The sequence below is a fragment of the Tamandua tetradactyla genome, chromosome 12 (genome assembly GCF_023851605.1).
Source record: "Tamandua tetradactyla isolate mTamTet1 chromosome 12, mTamTet1.pri, whole genome shotgun sequence".
NCBI lineage: Eukaryota > Metazoa > Chordata > Mammalia > Pilosa > Myrmecophagidae > Tamandua > Tamandua tetradactyla.
Genome location: NC_135338.1, coordinates 75012935 through 75036013, shown reverse-complemented (window position 1 = coordinate 75036013; position 23079 = coordinate 75012935). Strand labels below are relative to the sequence as shown.

General features: G+C 41.8%; 1 protein-coding gene across 1 annotated transcript in view; it reads right to left on the bottom strand.

Moving 5' to 3' along the window:
* Nucleotides 1-23079, bottom strand: part of OCA2 (OCA2 melanosomal transmembrane protein) — a 366025-nt gene that overhangs the window by 243339 nt on the left and 99607 nt on the right. The window contains exons 9-10 of the mRNA XM_077122323.1: nucleotides 2205-2276; nucleotides 612-677 (exon numbers count right to left, since the gene is read on the bottom strand). Of these exons, the coding sequence (XP_076978438.1) occupies nucleotides 612-677; nucleotides 2205-2276 (138 nt within the window). The remainder of the gene's footprint in view (nucleotides 1-611; nucleotides 678-2204; nucleotides 2277-23079) is intronic.

Here is a 23079-nt window from a genome sequence, read left to right as displayed (position 1 = left end):
TTCCTTCATGCCACCCAAACTTTTGAGATATGTTCAAGAATGCACTGGTGGCCACCCCCAGTGCTACCCAGGTTTATGACTTGTGTCCCCAAACTAGCCTCCTTGTGAGTATTAAAATTATTTTATTGCACTCAATTTGGGGACGTTCTTTACAGCCCACAGGGTGAAGCCTTTGCAGAGTGACCACTTGGCTGATAAATTAACAAACACATGAACTATTGCTTCAGGACAATGTCCTCCTTTATCCATATAATTAAAAGTATGATTGCATTCACTGAAACATTTTGACATATTTGGGATATTTATTGCAGTTTATATTTCAAGGGCAGTAACTAAAAAAAATTCCTCAGTTTTCTAAGAGGTGATTTTTTTCCATCACCAAGTGTTAGACTTAAATCCTATGGCTGACTAACTAGAGCACTAATGAGCCATTCAATCTCTTCTCAGGAGGAATTAGATATCACATGCTAACACTTCTCAATCAAGCCCTGACCATCAAGAGGGACAGTGTCTCTGATCAAGTGAAGGAGTATCAGCAATGACAAAACAGGAGATATCTCTCAGGTCCCAGAAGGTGTAGAGCCAGGTCCCAATGTCAAGACTATAATTACCATGCCAAACAGCAGGGCCAGGGTCTCGAAATCAATCCACTCCACCACATGGGCCAGGCTAGGTCTCTGCAATCAAAGACAAATGTGCCAATTAGTCCTGTGCAAAGCCCACCTGTGGTGAACTGTAAAAAGATGTTTCCCTTTACTGTGGACCCACTCACTGGGCCAGAGTCAGAAATAAGAAACCATACTACCCCACTTGCCTTTAAAATGGGAGGGTATCAACTCTGAAAAATGCTGGCAATACAAATCAACTGTAATGTCAAACCTACACATTTAGCAATTAAAAAAAACAAAAAACAAAAAGATAACTCAAACCTGTCCCTAGCAATTCTATGAAGAATTGTAATTAATTTTTGCTGGATGGATTCTTAGTGGAGTCCACTAAGTGTAGTGATGAGGCCAATATGACAATGACTTCAAGGACACCACTTGTTCTACATTTCAAAGCCTTTCCCCTGCTCACTCCCCTCTGGTCTAACAATCTCGTTGAGTGGGAAAGGTGGGGGTCATTGCCAACCAGGAACTGGGAATGCCGAAAGCAAGGTGACTCCACTCTCCAGGCTCTGCATTCTGGGTGAGGATCTCATGGTGGCAGCCTGACGCCAGCATGTTTCACTTCACCACATGCCCACTGTGGATCGCATGAGTGAATTTTTAAAATAGAACAGGACATATACTCCTCCTTTAATAATTACTAAAAACAGTAGTGGTTTTATGCCTAAGTTTTAGGATTCTGGGGTATTTTACTTCTAGGGTTACAATTTGTCTGGACCAACTCTAGCCAAGAAAAATTCAAGTTCTTACTAGTGCTTTCAGGTTGCATCTACATTCTTTTTTAATTGCTTTTTTTAACAATCCAAATAAATAACTAACTGAACACCTTCACCCCCCTATCCTACTCATTTTTTTAAAACTAGTTATTGTTCATTGTTGTATTGAATGGCTTCTAATAGCTGTTTCCAGAACAATCCATTTAATTCTGTATAGCTGTTCTCAAATCCTTGTCTATAGGCCCTTTTTGGGTCTCCTTTGTTCAGCTCCAGCATTGCCTTCAAACCTCTCCAGGTCTCCATCTCCAGGGGGCACTCAACCTTCCTTGCTTCCCCATATTCATTCTGCATGTGCCTGCCAGATTGACCATCTTTAGTCCAGGGCAGTACCCTCTCCCTCCCAGGTGTGTTTCTCCAGGGTGCTCCTGGTATCTGTAGAACACAGCCCTACCCCACCATCTTCTGTTCCAGACATATTGGTCTCCTCCATTCCCAAGGGCTGACATCCTTATAACCCCAGTCAGCTACATGGCCCTGGGCAAGTGTATGACCTTGATGTGCCTTTCCTCAGCTGGACATAAAATGGGTAATAACACCAGTGGGATGTGTGGGCATGTGTATAATAAAATTAAATGAAAATATTTATCAATATAGTAAAGTTTCCTATTTAGGATCTCTAGCATAGTTCCTGGAGTGAAAAAAAAGGGGGAATAGTATATTAAAGGATGAAAAGTACCAGCCAAGGCCTGATTTCTGGAATATCTTTCGGTCTGACATCCCATCCAGAGATAAGTCAATTATTTGGAATGTTACAACTTACATCACCAATCACAGCCAGCACAGCTATTGCTACAAGGGAACCCAACATGGCTGCCAGAGTCCTGTGAACAATCTAGAATGAAACATAAGAAATTACCGAAGAGAAACTTGCATTTCAGTCCACAGGGTGTTTAAAACAAATAAAAGCCTGCACTGATAAGCGTATCAGTTAACATCTGCCATTCTATGCCATATCTATTAAAATGATAAAGAAATCACAGTCTTGCTGTTTCAGAGTCTGTACTTCCCTGCCCCCTCCCCAAACTACACACACACTAGTGTGCCTTCTAAAGAAAGTGCCTTTCATTCCCTGAATAATTAAATCACCCTGATTAAAACAGTAAAAGGCTGGATAAAGCCCTATAAGGAAACCTGCAGTAAATTGTCATTAATTATTTACCATTGAATCCCTAGGCAACTGGACAATTAGTTCTACAACATAAATCAATTCTGCCCAATTACCAAGACTCTTATTAAACCAAAGGTACACAGCCAAACACTTAATCTAATTGGGAGTTCAGTGTTATCACTGAATCATGAAAGTATCTTTGTATCAAATTATTATTCCAATGAAAGTGAGACTTCTAAAATGAAATCTGAAGAAAAGGCAGAGTAGATACCAATCTTCATTTGCCACCAATCCATCAAGCAAGACTGCCATGGGTAGGCCAGTGCAAGGAGGAGGCAACGCCCTGTTGCAGTCTTTTCCTTTCTCTAATACCTCAAAGAACCCACTTCAGCCATCATCTCCTGTCTAACACGCTTTTTTTAACAGATTTTGTTGAGGTATATTTTACATATTCTAATTTGCCCATTTCAAGTGTACAATTCAATGATTTTTTAGTAACTTTACCAAGTGATACAACCAGCACCACAAATCAAGAATAGAACATTTTCAACCCCCCTTCCCACCCTCAATAAGATCCCTCGTGTCCATTTAGGGTGACTCTAGTTACCATTCTGAGCCCCAGGCAACCACTAATCTTCTTTCTGTCTCAATACATGTGTCTTTTCTGGACATGTTATAGAAATGGGACCATAAGATAAGCTATTTCTTCTCTCCAGCACTTTCACTTTGTATACCATTTTTGAGGTTCATCCATGGTAAACCATGTATCAGTAGTTTATTCCTTTTTATGTTGAATAGTATTCTATTGTGTGGACATACCACATTTTGTCTATACATTCTCCATTGATGGACTTTTAGGTTCCTTCCAGTTTGGAGATATTATGAATAACATTGCTATGAATGTGTACACAAGTCTTTCTATGGAAATATGTATCCATTGTTCTTGAGTAGATACGTACATAGGAGTATTGGGCTGTATGGTAGTTTCATGTTTAGCTTTTTGAGAAACTGTCAATCCATTTCCCAAAGTAGCTGTACCATTCCCACCAGTAATGTCTGAGCGTTGCTGCTTCTCCACATTCTTATCAGCGCTTGTTATTGACTGTATTTATTATGTCATTTCAGTAGATGTGAAGTGGTATCACATGGTGGTTTTCATTTTCATTTGCCTAATGAAAATGATATTGAGCATATTTTCGTCTACTTATTAGCCATCCCTATGGCTACATGAAATGAAATGTCTGGACACATTTTTGGTGAAATGCCATATCTTTTGCCCATATTTTAATTGGATAGCTTGTCTTCTTATGAGTTGTAAAGCTTCTTTATACAAATTCCTAATATAAATCCTTCATAGAATATATGTTCTACAAATATTTTCTCCCAGTCTTTGGTTTGTCCTTTGTTTTCATAATGGTATGTTTTGAAGTTCAAAAGTTTTGAATTTTGATGAGGCCCAATTTATTAATTTTTTTTATGGACCATGCTTTTGGTGTTGTACCTGAAAAATTTTTGCCTAATCCAAGATTTTGAATATTTTCTCCTATGTTTTCTTCTACAAGTTTTGTCAATTTTGCTCTTACATTTAAGTCCATGGTTGATTTTGAGTTAATTTTTGCACATGGTGTGAGATAAGAGTGTAAGAGATCTTTTTGCATGTGGTTATCCACTTGTCCCAATTTTTCTGATGAACAAAATATCCTTTCCCAACCACTTACCCTAGCATCTATGTCAAAAGTCAATTGACTATACATATATGAATATATAATTCTCCTCTATTGATCTGCATGTTGATATTTGTATATTTCAATATACTCAATTTATTTTTACCTTTGTTCTTCCTATTATTTGTTTATTTCTTATCCATATTTTTTACTCATCTGTCCATACCATAGATAAAAGGAGCATCAAACACAGGTTTTCACAATCACACAGTCACATTGCAAAAGCTATATCATTATACAATAATCTTCAAGAAATGTGGCTGCTGGAACACAGTTCTACAGCTTCAGGTACTTCCCTCCAGCCATTCTAATACACCATAAACTAAAAAGGGGGATATCTATGTAATACAGGATAATCTCTCAACTCTGTTTGAAATCTCTCAGCCTAACTGAGAGATTTCAAAATAAGACTAACACTTTATTTTGTCTCATTTCTCCCCCTTTTGGTCAAGAAGGTTTTATCAATTCCTTGATGCAGAGTCCCAGCTCATCCCAGGATTTCTGTCCAACATTGCCAGGGAGGTTTACAGCCCTGGGAGTCATGTCCCACAGAGACTGGGGAGGGCAGTGAGTTCGCTTGCCATGTTGGCTAAGAGAGAGAAAGAGAGGCCACATCTGAACAACAAAAGAGGTTCTCTGGGGGGTGAGTCTTAGGCCTAATGTTAGGTAGGTTTAGCCTACTCTTTGCAGGGATAAGTTTCATAGGGGCAAACCCCAAGATTGACGGCTCCACCTATTGATTTGGTTGTCCCCACTGCTTGAGAGAATATCAGGAATTGTCCAAATGGGGGAGTTGAATTTTTCCCCCTCTCTCCCCGTTCCTCCAAGGGGTCTTTGCAAATACTTCTTTGTTCACTGTTCAAATCACTCTGGGATTTATTGGGGCATCAAACTAACCTGGACAAACCAATAAAATCTCATGCCCTATTCCAGGTTCCATGTATTTATGGTATTCAATTAAACTGTTCATGCAAGTCAAATTAGGAAATGCATTATAATAATTTTTAATTCCAGATTTTCTCCTTGGTTCTTTTTTATAATTTTTTTCACTTAGTGAGAATCTTTTCTTCTTGATTTATTGTTATCACCTGTTTCTTCAATTTTATAAACATAGTTTCTTTTAGTTCTTTGGAAATATTTACACCAGCTGCTTTGAAGTTTTTGTTTACTGAATCTATCACCTAGAGGCACTCAGAGATCATTTCCATTGACTGGATTTTTCTCTCAGTATGGGTCATATATTCCTGTTTCTTTAATGTCTTGTAATATTTTGTTGAAAATGCAACATATATTATATCAACTACGTATCCATTCTACTTAAAATTAATCCTTCCAAACTCTTTCAGAAAATATAGCAGTAGGAAACACTTCTCAACTCATAATATGAGGTCAATATTACCCTAATACCAAATCCAGGTAAGGATATCACAACGACAAAAGAAAACTACAGATGAATACCCATCATGAACATAAACACAGAATTATTTACTAAAATATTAGAAAACCAAATCCAGCAATATAAAAAAAAGAAGGATCATATTCCAGGAGTGCAAGATTGGGTTATGTTGAATATCAATTAATGTAATTCACTACACTGACAGAATAAAGGAAAAAATCCACACAAAATCCTCAATAGAAACAGAGACAGCATGTGATAAAATCCAATCCCTACTCATGGGAAAAAAACTCTTGACAAACAAAGAATAGAAGGCAACTTCTTCAACCTGACAAAGAGCATCTATGAAAATCCTACAGCAAATAGAATTAATGGTGGAAGACTGAAAGCTTTCCCCTGAAGACCAGGACCAAGTCAAAGATGTTTGCTCTTACCACTTCTCATCAACGTTTTACTAGAAATTCTAGCTAGTGTGAAATAGGGGTAAAAAATGAAGGTATCCATGTTGGCAATGAAGAAATAAAACTGCCTTTATTCACAGATTACACAACTCAATGCACAAAATCCCAAGGAATCCCTCAGATAGGGATTGGAACAAATAAATGAGTTTAGCAAGATTGCCAGACATAATGGTAATATGTAAATCATTAATCTATACTTACAGTGAATGGTCTGAAAATGAGAAAATAATTCCATTCACAACAGCATCAAAAAGAATAGAATAACCAGGAATAAATTTAGCAAAAGAAGTGCAACATTTGACACGAAACTAAAAAACATTGTGAGAGAATTAAAGATCTTATTTAAAGAAAATATCCATATAGCTAAAAAGTAAATGAAAGGATACTCAACATCATTAGTCATTCAGTACTTGCAAATCAAAACCACAATGAAATAGCACTTCATACCCATGAAATGGAATAATCAAAACATCTGACATTATCCAGGATTGTCAAGAATCCTCATACAACACTGGAGAAATGTGCAATGCCACAGCCATTGTAAAAAAGCAGTTTGGTATTTACTTTAAAAGTTAAATATAAACTTGCCATATGACCTAGCAATTCCACTCCTAGGAATCTGCCCCCCCAAAAAATGCAAACAAATGTCCACACCAAAACATGAATGTTTATAGCAACATTATTGAAAAAGTAGAAACATTCTAAATGGCCATTCATGATCAATGGATGAACAAATTTGGTACATGCAACAACATAGAACTACTGATACTATGACATGGATGAACCTCAAAACATTATGCTAAGTGAAAGAAACCAGAAGTGAAATACTGCATATTGTATCATTCTATTTATATGAACTGTCCAGAAAAGGTAACTTTAATTTAATGAGGCAGATAAAACAGGATTGTCTCTGGCTAGAGGGGGGAACAGAGAGTGACTGCAAATGGATCTTAGAGGTGGTGGAATGTTCTAAAACTGGATTGGTATTGTTTGAAAAACTCTCTAAATACAAAAAAAGTAATTGTATACTTCCAAAAGGTGAATTTATGGTACTAAAACTAGAGTAGCAAGGATGAGCAGAAAATTAAACAAGAGATTTTCATTTCTTAACATTCTAAAGTGGTTTTTGTTCAATGATTTTACAGCTTCCAGCTCTCAGATCCTGACTCCCCTTATCAGTAATTTCCTGAAACTCAAATTCTGCTTAAAGTCATTTCATTTATAATTTGTATTATTCATTTCAAAGTTAGGTTTTTGAGGTATTTTACAGTTTAAATTTTTTAAGAGTTGGTGTATTTGTTTAAAATATAAATGTCTGAAATCCAGTGAATTGCTACCAAATTTGAATTGTTCTTTCCATTGTGGTCTGCTTTTCAATTTCACTTTACAATACTTTTTAACAATATTTCTTTCTTTATTTCTTAGGGCAGCCCTAGGAAGTAGGTAGGGCAGGTATTCTTTCCTACATTTACAGCTGTCTAACTAAAGTAGTAGAACATAACCAAGCCGAGGCCCAAAACCAAGTTTTTTCTCTCAGTGTCTCAGGGTTCGTTTCTCTACCCTACCTACTTCACAGAGAATAAGAATCTTTTCAAGACCGCCCCTGCAATCTACATCAGCAGCACATTCACTTCTTGCTGATTTTACCTTTCAGCTAACTTTATCTGAGGGGAGCAGAGATTTTCAAACAAAGAACCAAGATATCTGATGGCTAGTCACTTGCTAGCTGTACTGGACAATGTAGTAGTTAGGTTCAGGTGTCAACTTGGCCAGGTGATGGTGTCCAGTTGTTCTGTTGCCATGGACTTTAAATCATTAGCATGTGAAATTCATCTATGGCTGATTATATCTGCAGTCAGCTAAGGGGAGGGCCTTCCACAATGAGTGACATTTCATTTAATTAGCTGGAGGCTTAAAAGAGAGGTCAGAAGAGAGCTCAACACAGCACAGCCCAACACACACTCAACTCAGAGCTCAGAGCCAACACAGACCATGCCGTTTGGAGATGTAGAAGGGAATCACTCTGGGGAAAGCCATTTGAACCCAGACGCCAAGAGAGAAGGCCAGCAGATGTCACTGTGTCCCTTCCCACGTAACAGAGAAACCCAGATGAACACTAGCTGTCTTTCCTCCAAGGAACTGTAAATTTGTAACTGAATAAATCCCCTTTATAAAAGCTGGTCCATCTCTGGTGTATTGCATTCCAGCAGCATTAGCAAACTAAAATAGACAACTACCACAGTGGGTAACTTTTACCGATAAATGCTTTATAAACACCAACTCGGTACTTTTCACAAGAAACCTATCTTCATTTGCCATGGCTTCTATATAATAAAGTGCCACAAACTGGGTGACTTAAGCAACAGAAATGTATTGCTTCATGTCCTAGAAGCTAGAAGTCTGAAATCAATGTGTGGGTAGGGCTATGTTTAAAAGAGAGAATTTTGTCCAGGCCTCTCCCCTGGTTTCTGGAGGGTGATCAGCAATCCGTGGCATTCTTGGCTTAGGACAGCATAATTCAACCTCTGCCTCTATCACATGGCCCTCTGTCTCTCTATCTTTGTCTGGGTCTAAACTTCCTCCCCTTATTAGGACCCCAGTCACATTGAATTAGGGCCCTCCCTTATCCAGTTCTGTCTCATCTTAACTAATAACATCTTCAAGATCCCATTTACGAGTAAGTTCACATTTACAGGACCAGGAGTTGGGCCTCTTTGGAGAACACAATTCCATCCATAACAGACTCATGAGACAGAAATTCATTACTATCATTTGAAAGATGAGGAAATAGTCTCAGGGAGGCTGATTAATTTTGCCAGTGCCACAAATTGAGTTAGCCATGAGTCGGGTTTAGATGTGGGGTTTTCTACTCCAGGGTACATTCTCTCTCCAATTGGGGCATGGTTTTCTTATCTTAAAATCAGAAAACTGCACTAATGCTCTAGGTACCCTCCAACTCTGAGATGGAGACAGGTTCAATGAAGTCAGTTCCTAAGAGTTAATGGGGCCCTTCTAATGGGAGTAGGGGAGGGCAGGTCTCAGCCAGCTGACACATGGCATGGTGCTTCTTAAGCTCCCTTCTGTGGAGCCCGACTCACCCCTGGGTGCCAGGTCAGCTTGTGGCTGTCTCACACTCTTCTCTGTTGTCTAATTATTAAGAAACATGGATGGAGTTGGTCTCCTCACTATGAAACCCATTCCATTACACAAGTAGTGGAGGCACCACAACCATGTAAGAGAAGAAATCTTCTCTTCTGATGAAAGAAAGAAAGGAAGGACAGAAGGAAGGATGGATGGAAGGAAAGAAGGAAGAAAGGAAGAAATAGAGAAAGAGAGAGGGAAAGAAAGAAAAAAGCTAACAGTCATAGTATGTGGAATAAAATTTTTTAAGCTAAGTGGTTCTAAAGATGAGTTAAGACATAATTATGGGTTTCCCTAAATTTCTATGTTTAAGAATTTTTCAACTAGGAAGCTTAAAGAAAATCTGGGGCCAATGGGTCAAAAATGATTTTTAAAATAAGGAAATAACAAAGGATTGCATAAAGTTCCTCTTCCTACACATGCACTGGAGAGTCAACACATCCCTACACCCTCTTCCTACACCTCAAACCTCATAGCTCACAAGCAACAAGTGTGGGAGCTAAGTGCAGAACGTGGTTCTGAGCCACAGAATGAGATGGAAGGAGAAGCCTAACTGCTCCTGAAAGTTCTTTGAGGCAAGAAATGGTGAGATATCCCAGCACACCTATTTGAATGGCTAAAACAAACAATACTGACAACACCAATTGCTGACAAGGATGCAGAAAAATGGAATCCCATATGCCATGCTGATAGGAATGTAAAATGGTGGAAGAATACGGCAATTTCACACAGACCTAAACAAACAACCCAGTGATCACACTCCTTAACATTAATCCCAAAGAAATGAAATTTAGGTTCACACAAAAACCTATACACAAAATGATATAACTTTTACAATGTTACTGTGTGATTGTGAAAACCTTGTGTCTGATGCTTCTTTTATCCAGGGTATAGAGATGAATAAAAAATACAGATAATAAATAATAGGGGGGATAAGGGGTAAAATAAATTGAGCAGATTGGAGTATTAGTGGTCAATGAGAGAGAGGGGTAAGGGGTACGGAATGTATTAGTTTTTTCTTTTTTCTTTTTATTTCTTTTCTGGAGCGATGCAAACGTTTTAAAAATGAACATAATTATGAATATACAACTGTGTGATGATATTGTGAGCCATATGTCCATACATGGTATACATTTGTCAATATAAGACAATACATGACAAATGTGAACATTTGTCAATAAAAATATTTTTTTAAAAACCTACACACAAATATTCACAGAAACTTTATTTGTGATAGCCCAAAACTAAAAACAACCCATATAGCTTTCAATGGGAGAATGGTTAAACAAACTGAGGTATATTCATACTACGGAACACCATTCAGCAACAAAAAAGAATGAACTACTACTGGTGCAAGCAATGACTTGGATGAGTCTCCAGAGAATGATGCTGAATGACAAATCTAATCCCAAAGGTGACATACATTCCATTTATATGACATTCTTGAAATGAGAAGATCATAGAAACTGAGAACAGACTAGTGGTTGCCAGGGGTTATGGAGGGAGGATCTGGAATCTGGGTGTCACTATAAAAGGAGAGCAAGATACACCATTGTGACAGAAATGTTCTGTATCTAGACTATGTCAGTGTCAATATCCTGATTGTGAAATTTTACTGCAGTTTTGTAAGATGTTACTATTTTATTTCCTATAAGTGCACATAAATCTACAATGATCTCAAAATTAAAAGGTAACAGAACCCAAAAGTCATCGCTGCTCTCCGCCAAGTCATTGTAACATTTCATTGAAGACAGAACTTAATACCCTATTCCACATATCATTCACAGTGCAAAAATAAAATATTTCTATATGCCTATATTATATATATGTGCATAGACAAATAAATCAATTTAAAAATAATGTGTAGAGGTTACATTAGATGACTCCAAGGATCCTTCACATTCCAGAATTCAGAAACTTCCTAAATTTGGAAAGTTGAGATTAATTCCATCAGAATATAAAGAACTTTCAGAGCAAAGTGTTTATCTTAATTGAAAAATACGTGTGTAGCCGCCTCAGGGCCAGGCAATGCTCTCAACACTGAGGAGGCAGCAATAAAAGGAGAGGCTGGGTCCCCATCTGCACAGGGCCCACTTTCCAGTAAACAAGGACAACGTCAGAGTGATAAGTGTTTGGAAAACAAAATCAACAGGGACATGTGTCAGAGTGTCCAGAGAGCTTGACGTGAGCAGGTGTGGGCTAGGAAGCCCCACAGAGGAGAAAGGCCTGCTCTGGACCAAGCAGGGTCGTGGGGAGAGGAAAGGAAAGCAAGCAGAGGAAGGAAAGACATGAGGATGACAAGGTGTGGGAAGGCAGAGTCAGCACAGGAATTAAAACAACCTATCTCTGTGTTTAATTTCTACTGCTTTTGTTTAATCCAACTAAGTAGGTAGCCACGATGTAAGGCACTTTTCTCTCTCATCATTTTTCAAGGCAAGTTGAATTGCCTTATTTTATTTTCTATTTTTTAAAAGCATCATGTAGAGTATGTTTTTAAAAATTGGTTAAAAGTGGTTTTTAATGCACTTGACATTAAAACCAGGGAAAGCTTCATGAAAGATAGTAAAATGCTGTGCATGGTGTCATGAAATCTACACACAAAAAAATACATCCTGCTCAGAGGTTTCAAAGCATTTGGTAAACAGTTTTAACAAGCTACCATTTGTCCCTACATTGTATTTGTTACATGTGGTATAGCCCAGAAATCTAAAATCATCCTCAAAATCTACTGCCCCTATTAAGATGGGCAGTCACTTCCTTTGTTAGATTATGAAGTAGTTTCAAGGGTGATGATAAATTGTACTTTAATTGCATGTCCTATGATGTAGTTAATGACCAAAAGAACTGTCAGCTATTCTGGTTATAAATAAACACTAAATATTCTGCTATTATGATAATGTAGCCTTATACTTACAAAAGGTGAAAGAAAGGGAGAGATGTGGGGAAGAGAAGGATGGGAGGGAGGGAAAGAAGGGAGAGAAGGGAAAGGAGGAAGAAAAGGAGGGATGGAAGGAGGGAGGGACAGACGGAGGGAAAGAAAAATTATTAAAGGACCAAATTAATTCAGGTGTGCTGTTTTGGTTAGGATCAGTGCTTTTGAAATACCAGCCTTAATTTTGAATGAATTTTCTCTAATGGCCACCTCAAATGGCAACTTCAGGTTCAAATGAGCCTCTCGGCACAGCATCCATCTGGCTTCTGCTCCTGTGTGACCCTTCCCTTGCGCAGCCCCCCTCTTAGGCCAGCCCACAATTCCAGCAGCACTTCCAGCCATTGCTGTATTGGGCAGACACACATGAGTGCTTATGTTTCCAAAGATCTGGACTTCCCCAAAGCATGGATATCTGTAGCTCAACAAAGGACCCCGTGGTCCAGTAAGCTTGAGAAATGCTAGGCTAAACATGTGAAGTTGGGTCTTTCTGCAACCTTTCTCAGAACCACTCTAGTGTCTCCTGACCCCTGACAGTTATTTGGAAGCCCCTTTCCAGAAGCCTCAGAGTAAAAGCAAAGGAAAGTGCTCTTCTGGGAACTTGTCCCTTGGGCCATATTGCCCTACAGGGTTAAAGCCTACCACGCTGACAATGCTCAGGCCATGTGACTTTTTTGGTTCATAGAAGGTGAGGCGCCTGCTAAGCATCCACCATCCTGTGATAGCAACTGTCATGGCAGAGGGTCCAGACAAGCCTGTGGGAGGCTGTGGCCACAGCCCTCATGCACTGGGGGCAAGAAAGCACAGTGAGAAAGCACCGAGATGTTGGGGCAAGTGATTGACACAACAAATGTTGACCAATTCAGAAATTGGCCCAGAAGTGAGGTGCTGCACAGCAGAAGCCTACAGTAGGAGGTGAAGGCTTCAGAACAGTCAGTGGGCCACAAGTGGAAGAGGCTCTTTATGTGACACAGTGGGAAACTTGTGGTAAAAGTGCCAACTGCCATAACCAAGAAAACAGAAAATGTATCCAATGAGCCTGGGAATTTGGGGTTAAAAATCATGAGGCAGAACAGCTCTGGGGTTTGCAGGATTAGTTAAGTACTGAAACGCGGATGTGAGTTCAGGAAAGAGGTGACCTCTGTGCAGCCAAAAGCGATGGCAAAGGGGAAACCAGATGTTCTGGGATGGACAAGTGTACAACTACATCTCTTTCACCTCTAGCCAGTAGGAGATTCTTAAATTAGCACACAGCCAGGGGGGAAATGGGCATGGTTGTCACACTTTTTGAAAAGATATTTGATTGGTTTAAGGTGAACAAACAGGCTCAGAGAAAAGAGGCCAAGAGCAGGGTCCCCCAGTGAGCTCAAAGTATCCATAACTAAGTCCAAAGACAGTGTGGCTGCTAGCCCAGGGAGCTGATTGCAATCAAATCAAATTTTTTAAGTTTTTGAGAGTGTGGTACTGCAAAGCCACTGCCAACCATATTAAACTTGCCACACCTTGAATTGTAGCCTCAGTGATCCAGCTCTCCATGCAGAAGCCATTGAAAAAGCTGCTGGGTGGCCAAGAGAGCATTTTGTCCAATGTCCTCTCCAGATGTGGCCAGGGGTATGTGACAGACAGGGACTAAAGTACAGAGGTGAGAGCCAGGAGGACAAGGATGGGGAGCTAGACCTGGGGCAGAAGCTGAGCATAACCCAGAAGCTCCCCAGAGCACCCCGGGTGAGCCTGCTCTGCATCCATTCCCAAAGAGGGAGCCAGGTTGCAGGGAGATGCTCCTGTTTCACTGTCCTGAAGAGGGCAAATGAGGGCAGAGAACCTCCCTCAGTCATGGAATTGCCACTCAAAGTTGCTGCATCTGGACTTCACTTCGACCACCAGATTACAGGAGGCTGCAAAGGGGCAAGGCCTCTCCAGGGTCTTGGGTAGGCTGGGAGTATACATCCATGATGAAGCACTACTTGTGACCAAAAGGGAGTCAGTGAGACTCTGTGTTACTTGTTTCCAATTATTGCCAGACCAGGCCATAATGAGTGGACAGGTGTGTATGTCCATGCACGTGCTCTTGTGCATCCATGCAGGTGCTCTCGTTTGTTGGCCAGGCCTCCAAGAGCCACTGATTTCTGCCCTCACTTCTGAGTTCCCAGGACTTGGCTGTTTGTTCTGATTGGTATTTTACTATTATTTTATATTGTTTGATTTATTCTCTGTGCATTCCATTTGTGGCTGAGGACACATTTATTATTATAAATATTTTCTTTTCAGTATGGCCCACTGATGTGAATTAGATCATGTCCTCCACACAGACATGTTCAAGTCCTCACCTCCTGTCCTGTGGGTGTGAACTCATTTCCAAAGACTCTTCAAAGACCTTCTGAAATTGAGACTAAACTGAATCAGGGTCAGCTTTAATCTAATATGACTGGAGTCCTTACAAGCAGAGGAAATTGGAGACACAATAGGAGACAAAAGAAGAAAGATGGTCATGTGACAGAAGCAGAGATGGGTTACCAACAAGACACCATTAGAACACTACAAACTTCAAAGAAATCATGGCCTGATGACATTTTGATTTCGAATTTCCAGCCTCCAAAACTGTGAGACAATAAATCCCTGTTATTTAAGTCAGCCAGTCTGTGGTATTTGTCATAGGAGTCTTGGTAAACTAAGACCAACCCAACTAGTAGTGAGTTAATTTTCTGGCCTGGACTTTGTTATATAAAATTGTACACCTTAGAGCTTACAAGTACCTCAAGAAATCAGCTCGTTCAGTTTTGGAGCCCATGCAAAACCCTAACTCTGATTTTAGAGCTGAAGAACTGACATTGCCTCATGGGGTCACAGAGGCATGGGCATGTAGTATCTTTGAGGCAATGGCCAGGCCAGTGTTTGCTTGACCAGACAACAGACATGGGCATCATCACATGGCCAAGTTGACATGAGAATCTAACCATCACTCTCCACCCTTTGTCAACTTGGCAGCTATACACATCACCTTGAAACAAGTTTGATTTCCAAATAGAACACAATAACAAGCATATGTTTCACCTAACAATACTCAACTGCCCTGCGAACAACCAGAAATAAACTAAATCTCTCCAGAATAGGGTGCAAGTCCTTAGGTAGCATTCACTCTTGAACTTCATATGCTATAACTTCAATACTATAACATGAATAATGCAACTTATGTCATATGATAAGAGGAAAACAAGAAATTTTCTTATGCACAAATAAAAACATACTCATAACAAAACAGGGAGGAAATATTCACACCATCACAGTCCTCATTTCTGTAGCTGTTCACATGGTCATAGTTCATATTTATCACTATCTTCTTCCACTACCAATTCCACGTTCCCTTTTTCCTCAGCAAGTATTTCAACTGGCCATGGTTCTTTGTCAGGTGCAGTGACCCAGACCTTCATTCCTGAAGTTTCTGGGCCATTGGTAGTCCTGCTTGGATTGGGTTGTTGCAGTTTTCCATTGACTTTAATTGCAGGGCATAGGAGTACTGAGAGATGCCCTAGGGGATCTCCTGTATTCCAAGAAAACTTTTCTTTACCTCCATTATGTAGTTGCAGTCTTACTTTCCCTTGATAGTCAGAATCAATCATCCTAGACAGTGCAATAATCCCCTTCCTTGCCTGTTGATGCAGAGGCATGAGAAGCCCAAAGTGGCCAGGTGGCAGTCTTAACTTTCAGTTCAATAGAATCATCGTTGTGTCTCCTGGTAGGAGCACTCCTCCTTTTGGAACTAAGACATGTAGATCAGTGGAACTTAAGGTTTCAGGGACAGGAAGCAAATTTTTTTCTAGTGGATCACTAGGGGTGATAGGAGTGGTGCCATTCCCATTTCCCCCCTTGATCCCTGAGCCTGTGAATCCTGGCTATGAGAGAAATAGCACCATACAGTGGACACTGATTCAGAGCATCAGGTTCCTGAAGAACATCACCTCAGCCCTGCAAGATATTGCTACCTAGTTGGCACCATAATTGGGCCTTCAAAAGACCATTCCACCTTTCTATCACCCCAGCTGCCTCTGGATGATGGCGAACATGGTAAGACCAGAGAATTCCATGAGCATGTGTCCATTCCCATATTTCATTTTCTATGAAGTGGGCTCCGTGATCAGAAGCAATGCTGTGTGGAATACCATGATGGTGGATGAGGTATTCCATAGGTCCATGGATGGTAATTTTTGTGGAAGCATTGTGTACAGGGAAGGCAAACCCATATCCAGAGTATAAGCCTATTCCAGTTAGAGCAAGTCACTGCCCCTTCTATGATGGAAGTGGCCCAATGTAATCAACCTGCCACAAGGTAGCAGGCTGATATTCTCGGGGAATGGTGCCATATTAAGGATTGAGTGTAGGTCTCTGCTGCTGGCAGATTGAGTGCTCAGCAGTGGTCACAACCAGGTCGGCCTTGGTGAGTGGAAGTCCATGTTGCTGAGCCTATGCATAACCTCCATCCCTCCCATCTGGGACTTTGTTCATGACCCCACTGGACAACAGCAGGAGTGGCTGAGGAAAAAGGATGACATATCCACAGAATAGGTCATCTGATGCACTTGATTATTAAAAGCTTACTAAGCTGAAGTCAACCTCTGGTGAGCAGTCACATGGGGCACAAATACCTTCATGTTTTTTGCCCACTCAGAAAGGTCTACCTACATACCTCTTCCTCAGACCTCTTTGTCACCAGTTTTCCAATCATGTTCCTTCCAACTCCCTGACCATCCAGCCAAACCATTAGCAACACCCCATGAGCTAGTACACAAACATACCTCTAGCCAGTTCTCCTCCCAAGCAAAATGAACAACTAAGTACACTGCTCAAAATTCTGCCCACTGGGAGGATTTCCCCTCACTACTGTCCTTCAAGGACATCCAAAACAGGGGTTGTACTGCTGCAACTGTCCATTTCTGGGTCCGTGCATATCATGCAGAACCATCTAAAAAACAGGCCCAAGTCTTCTCTTCCTCAGTCAACTGACTGTAAAGAACTCCCCAAGGGGCCATAGCTCTGGTCTGGGAAAGAGAAGGTAATATGGCAGGAGTGGGGGCCATGGGCATTTGGGCCACTTCCTCATGTAACTTACTTGTGCCTTCAGGACCTGCTGAAGCCTTATCTCTTATATACCATTTCCATTTTATGACAGAGTGCTGCTGTGCATGCCTAACTTTATGGCTTGATGGGCCATGATAGGTTTATTATAGGCACCTCAGGTTTCACGGTAACTTGGTGGCCCATGGTTAAGCGTTCAGTCTCTAATAAGGTCCAGTAACTGGCTACAAGCTGCTTCTCAAAAGGAGACCAGCTATCTGCAGCAGCTTATAAGGCTTTGCTCCAAAATCCTAAGGGTCTGCCTTGTGATTCTTCAATTGGGACATGCCAAAGGTTCCAGACAGTATCCTCATTTACCACTGATACTTCCAGCACCATTGGATCTGCTGGATCATAGTGTCCGAGCAGTAGAGCAGCTTGCACAGCAGCCTAGACTTGTCACAGAGCCTCTTCTTGTTCTGGTCCCTACTCAAAACTAGCAGCTTCTCTGGTGACTAGGTAAACAGGAAGGAGTTGCACACCCAAATGAGGAATATGTTGTTTCCAAAATCCAAAGGAACCAACTAAGTGTTGTGCCTCTTTTTTAGTCATAGGAGGGACCAGATGCAACAGCTTATCCTTCACCTTAGACAGGATATCTTGAAATACCCCATACCACTAGACACCTAGAAATTTCACTGAGGTGGAGGGCCCCTGTTTCTTGTTGGATTTATCTATCATTCCCTAACATGCAAATGCCTTACTGATAGGTCTGGAGTAGTTGCTACTTCTTGCTCACTAGGTCAAATCAACATGATATCAATATAATCAACCAGTGTGATGTCTTGTGGGAGGGAAAAACAATCAAGATCCCTAAAGATTTGGACATAGGGATGGAGAGTTGAGATACCCCTGAGGCAGGATATTGAAGGTATACTGACAGCTATCGAGAAAAATTACATTTTCCAAATCAGTAGATCTACCACGTACCAGGTGGTGTGTTGATTTGTGCAAGCAACGTTACCACATCTGGAATACCAGCTACAATTGGAGCCACCACCTGGTTTTAAGTTTACAAAAATCCACTGTCATCCTCCAACACCCATCATTTTTCTGCACAGGCCAAGTAGGAGAGTTGAAGGGAGATGTGGTGGGAATCACCACTCCTGCATCCTTCAAGTCCTTAACAGTGGCACTTTTCTCTGTAATTCCTCCAGGAATTCAGTATTGCTTCTGAAGACTCACTATTTTGCTAAATAGAGGCAATTCTGATGACTTCCACTTGATTTTTCCTAGCAAAATAGCCCTCGCTCCATGAGTCAGAGAACCAATGTGGGGATTCTGCCAGTTGCTGAATATGTCTATTCTAATTATGCATTCTGTAACTGGAAAAATGACCACAGAATGAGTCTGGGGACCCACTGGATCCACTGTGAGATGGACCTGAGTGAAAACTCCATCAATCACCTGATCTCTGTAAGTCCCCACGCTGACTGGTGGACCAGAGTGAAATTTTGGGTCTCCTGAAATTAGTGTCACTTCTGAACCAGTGTCTAATAATCCCTGAAATATCTAACATTTCCTTTTCCTCAATACACAGTCACCCTCATAAAAAACTGTAGGTCTCCTTGGGGCAACTGGGCAGAACATTAACAGTGTAAATTTGGGGCAGTGTAGCAGAGTCCTTCTTTCACGCCACACATGGAAAATTTTATCTTTCATACCGCACTTAATTTGCAAATTTGAAGGCTTCAGCTCATCCCTTTCCTTCATAACTGTACCCAGCATATCTAACAACAACCAGCCAAGCAGTTTTGATTCCAAAAAACTCTGTTAAGGTGTCAAAAACACTCTCACTCAGAGCCTTGCCTCATGTAAGAGCAGAATCAAATGGCAATATTTTGTATATTTCTCTTGTCAACTCATGCCACAGACTGTCAACGTCATCTTGATTATTGGAAACAGTTATTACTGTCTTTGTGTCTAATCAGAATAGAAAAACCAATAGAAAAAAAAAAACATTTTTTAGATTCGGTTTCTCAAGAACCACTCCTGGTACCAAGCCATATTAGTCAGGGTTCTCTGGAGAAACAGAACCAACTGGAGATATCTATAAATATGAGATTTATACAGGTGTCTTATGTAACCGTGGGAATGGATGAGTCCAAAATCCGCAGGGCAGGCTGTGAAGCTGGCAGCTCCAATGAAGCGTCACGACAAACTCCACAGAAGAGGTTTGCTGGCTGAAGAAGCAGTGAAAAAGTCTCTGTTTTTCCTTAGAAATCTTCGACTGATTGGATTATTTTGTTTGCGGGAGACACACCCTTAGTTGATCACAGATATAATCAGTCACAGCTGCAATCAACTGATGATTTAATAAATAAGCCAGCCTTCCAGTTTATCAACCAGCCACGAAATATCCTTAAAGCAATGGTGAGACCAGTACTTGCCTGACCAGACAACTGGGCATCATCACCTGACCAAGATGACACCAGAATTTAACCATCACATCACTTTATTGTGGTGATCTGGAACCAAACTTACAATATCTCTAAGTATTTCTGTACTTTTATGTTCTGTCTTTCCACCTAGAGATGTGATAATCTTATAGAATTTAAGATGTCTCTTGGGACAGAATTTCTAGCCAGACATCTTCTGAGAGCTATTCTACCTAATATTCATGACCTACTACAATGCCCAACACAAGATGGTATTGTGAGAGCTAAGGGACATAGTCCCTACTTCCAGCGTCAGTCCTGGAATAAAAGAAGCCCATCCACAGGCCTCCTGGTCATTGCCAGCTCCAGACCACAAGTCAGCTCCTGGATAGTGGCCAGCTCCAGCAACAGATCAGCTCTGGGTCCCATCCAGCTCTGGCAAAGGCTTCTAGACTCTTCTGTTCAGAGACAAATGGACAAACCCATCCGAGGTGTTCTGTTTGGCTCTATGCAACCACCTGCTGAATCCATTTGCTTGGTTAGAAAGTTGACTTGTTAGTTTACATGCATTTGGTTTCCAGATATCTGTGATACTCAAAGCTCAAAAAGAAGGATGGGGCCAATTCCAAGAGGTCAAAGGGTCAACGTCACTCTGGCCCAGGGGCTGGGAGTAGACCCCATCAGTTAGGTCACAGCCTCCTTCCTCGCCCCTGCACAGGAGACACAGGACCGAAAGGCAAGCCGGGAGGGTGACCAAGGTGTGGTAAGTGGGGAGGAAAAAGAGGAAGAGGAAAGAGCCTCATCATTAGGCCCCCCCAAGACCATAATGACTGGGTGTCACCCTGAAAGGTCAGAAGAAACTTGCTGTAGAGGGCCATGTGTCTGGTACAGTCCTGGCCATCCACTACGTGACAATGCTCTGCTCTCGGCTCACGTTGCACAGGTGGCTAGGGGAGGCTTCCAGGGGCTAAGTTATCCCATCCCACCCCAGCACTGCCTGGTCATGACCATGTCTGTCCCTCTCAGACTTTCTTGGACAAAAAGAGATCATTTATGGACATTTGGACAGGACAGCACACAGGCTTTCAGGGGACACCAGAATTGCATTAGGTCCTGAGCCTCTGATGCCAGTGTACAAATATAATGAATGGCAACAGTTGCAGCTTCCCAAGGCAGGAAACTAGCTCAGAGCTACCTCTTTGTAACTTTCTAGCTATGGAAGAACCAGACTCAACCTGGAGTGGCAGTGAAGTCCTCTTGTTGGACTGATATACGTGCCTGATACACGGATAGTGTATGTCAACTGGGGTCCAGCTGGCCCACAGGGCTGTTCTCAGTGTCCCTCCAAGACTCAGGTTGAGAAGACCCCTTATCCCACGTTCCCATGACCATGAAGCAGGAAGAAGGGCCGAGGCAAACCCTGCACTAGGATTTTCAAGCCTGAGTCAGGGACCAACAGACATCACCTCTGCTCACATTTCAGGGGCACAGCACATCCCAGAGCAGAACATGGGAGCACATTACAGGAGAATATCACACGAGAATACCACGGGAGCCCCTCACCTTCTTGTTCCTCTACTCCTGATTCCCTTTTTGCCTGCAGAAGCCTATTTTCCCTTTCTCCTTCTTTACATGGGTCTCCCTGTATTTCATTCATTTCTCCATTTGCCAAATTAGCCCAAGGAAGAAACTGGTCAAACATCTGAAATTTTGAACTTTTAAAAGTAAATAATATTATTTCAGATAGTATTAGAATGTGATTAAACTATCAAAGCAGGAAGGGGCCCTGGTAGGACAGAGGGAACAAATTCCCATCTCTGCCGCCACCATCACCCCCACTGCAGCCACTTCAAACCCACCCACCCGCTAAAGGCCTTGTCCTTGGAGCAGGAGCCAGCTACAAGCAGCCATGTGCCTCTGTGCAGCACCTGGCCTCCATCCCAGTGTCTGAGCAGATCCCAAAGACTGAGATCCCAAAGGTACATGCTGTCAGTCCACATGAATCCCCCACACAGGGCTACATGCAGGCCTTATCCATGCCCTGGGGAGTGTCTGGTGACCCAAAGCAGAGGTGGGGAGCCTAGCCAGGTACCTACAGCACTAACTCCAACTCTGCAAGAGAAAGCCTGGAAAACAGGTCCCATGGGGATGTAGTACCCACCAGCATTCTGACCCTTGGACCCTGTCTCCCAAGAGGAGACTGCATAGACCAGACCCAGCCAAAGACTCAGGGTGACACATATTTGCTGTGTGGTGTCAAGATTTGTCCTAGTGGCACCATGGGCATCTGTTTCTCAACAGAGGGCACTCCAGCTCCTGTGGGGACCAACTCACCACACCATGGGTGCTGCAATGCAGAGGCCCACCTGTGTCCACCTCTAAGGAAACTCAGCCTGTGGCATGATGCAAAAGGAGCATGTAGACTAATCTCATACCTGCTTGAACACCCACACATGCACTCACATACATAGTCATGCACTCACACACAGAAATATACAACCAACTCACATATCCTATACACTGTCTCACATTCACACATACACAATCACACAGTATGACACTCATACAGTTATACATACATTCAGTCTCATACTCACACACTAACATACACAGTATTACACCCATACTCACAGTCTCACACTCACATACACTCAAACAAATCACATGTATAATAGCATTCACATAAACTCATGCACATGGTCACACATTGTCTCACATGCATGCACACTCACACAGTCTCATACTCACACATTCATAGTCACACAATCACCATATCTCACATTCACATACACTCATGCACACATGCTCATAGTCACACACACACATGCTCACACACAGTCACATACTCACAAATACACTCACGTGCACTCATACACACAATCACACAGTCTTACACTTGCATGCACACACACACTCACACCCTGTCCTTCTAATGAGCTGATGGCAGCCTGGTCTTTTGTTTGCAACTGAGGTCCTGTCTGGCCCTGCCTAGGGGTTGAGGCTGGCCTCTTGGCACCCCTGAGCCTCAGATCTGCTCCACTCTATGAAACGGAAGTGGCCACACCTCACAATGTGGAAATGAAATCCAGGAACTCCCCACCTCACCTTGTTCTGCTGGGCGGGAAACTGCCCAGAAGACAGCAGGGGGCAGTGGAACTGCACAGGAGCACAGGACATGCTGTGCCTTCTGCCCTTCCTCAGGAGCAGCTCCATCTGCCACACATACCTGCAACCCAGGGCAGGGTGCCCTCTCCTGGCCACAGCCTCCTCACCTATACAACAGGTGTGTATCTCTCCTCAGGCACTCTGCCTCTGCTGCCCCATGTTGCTATGATACATCACCACCACTGAAGGTCTGAGACCACACTAACCTATCTCTCTCAATCCTG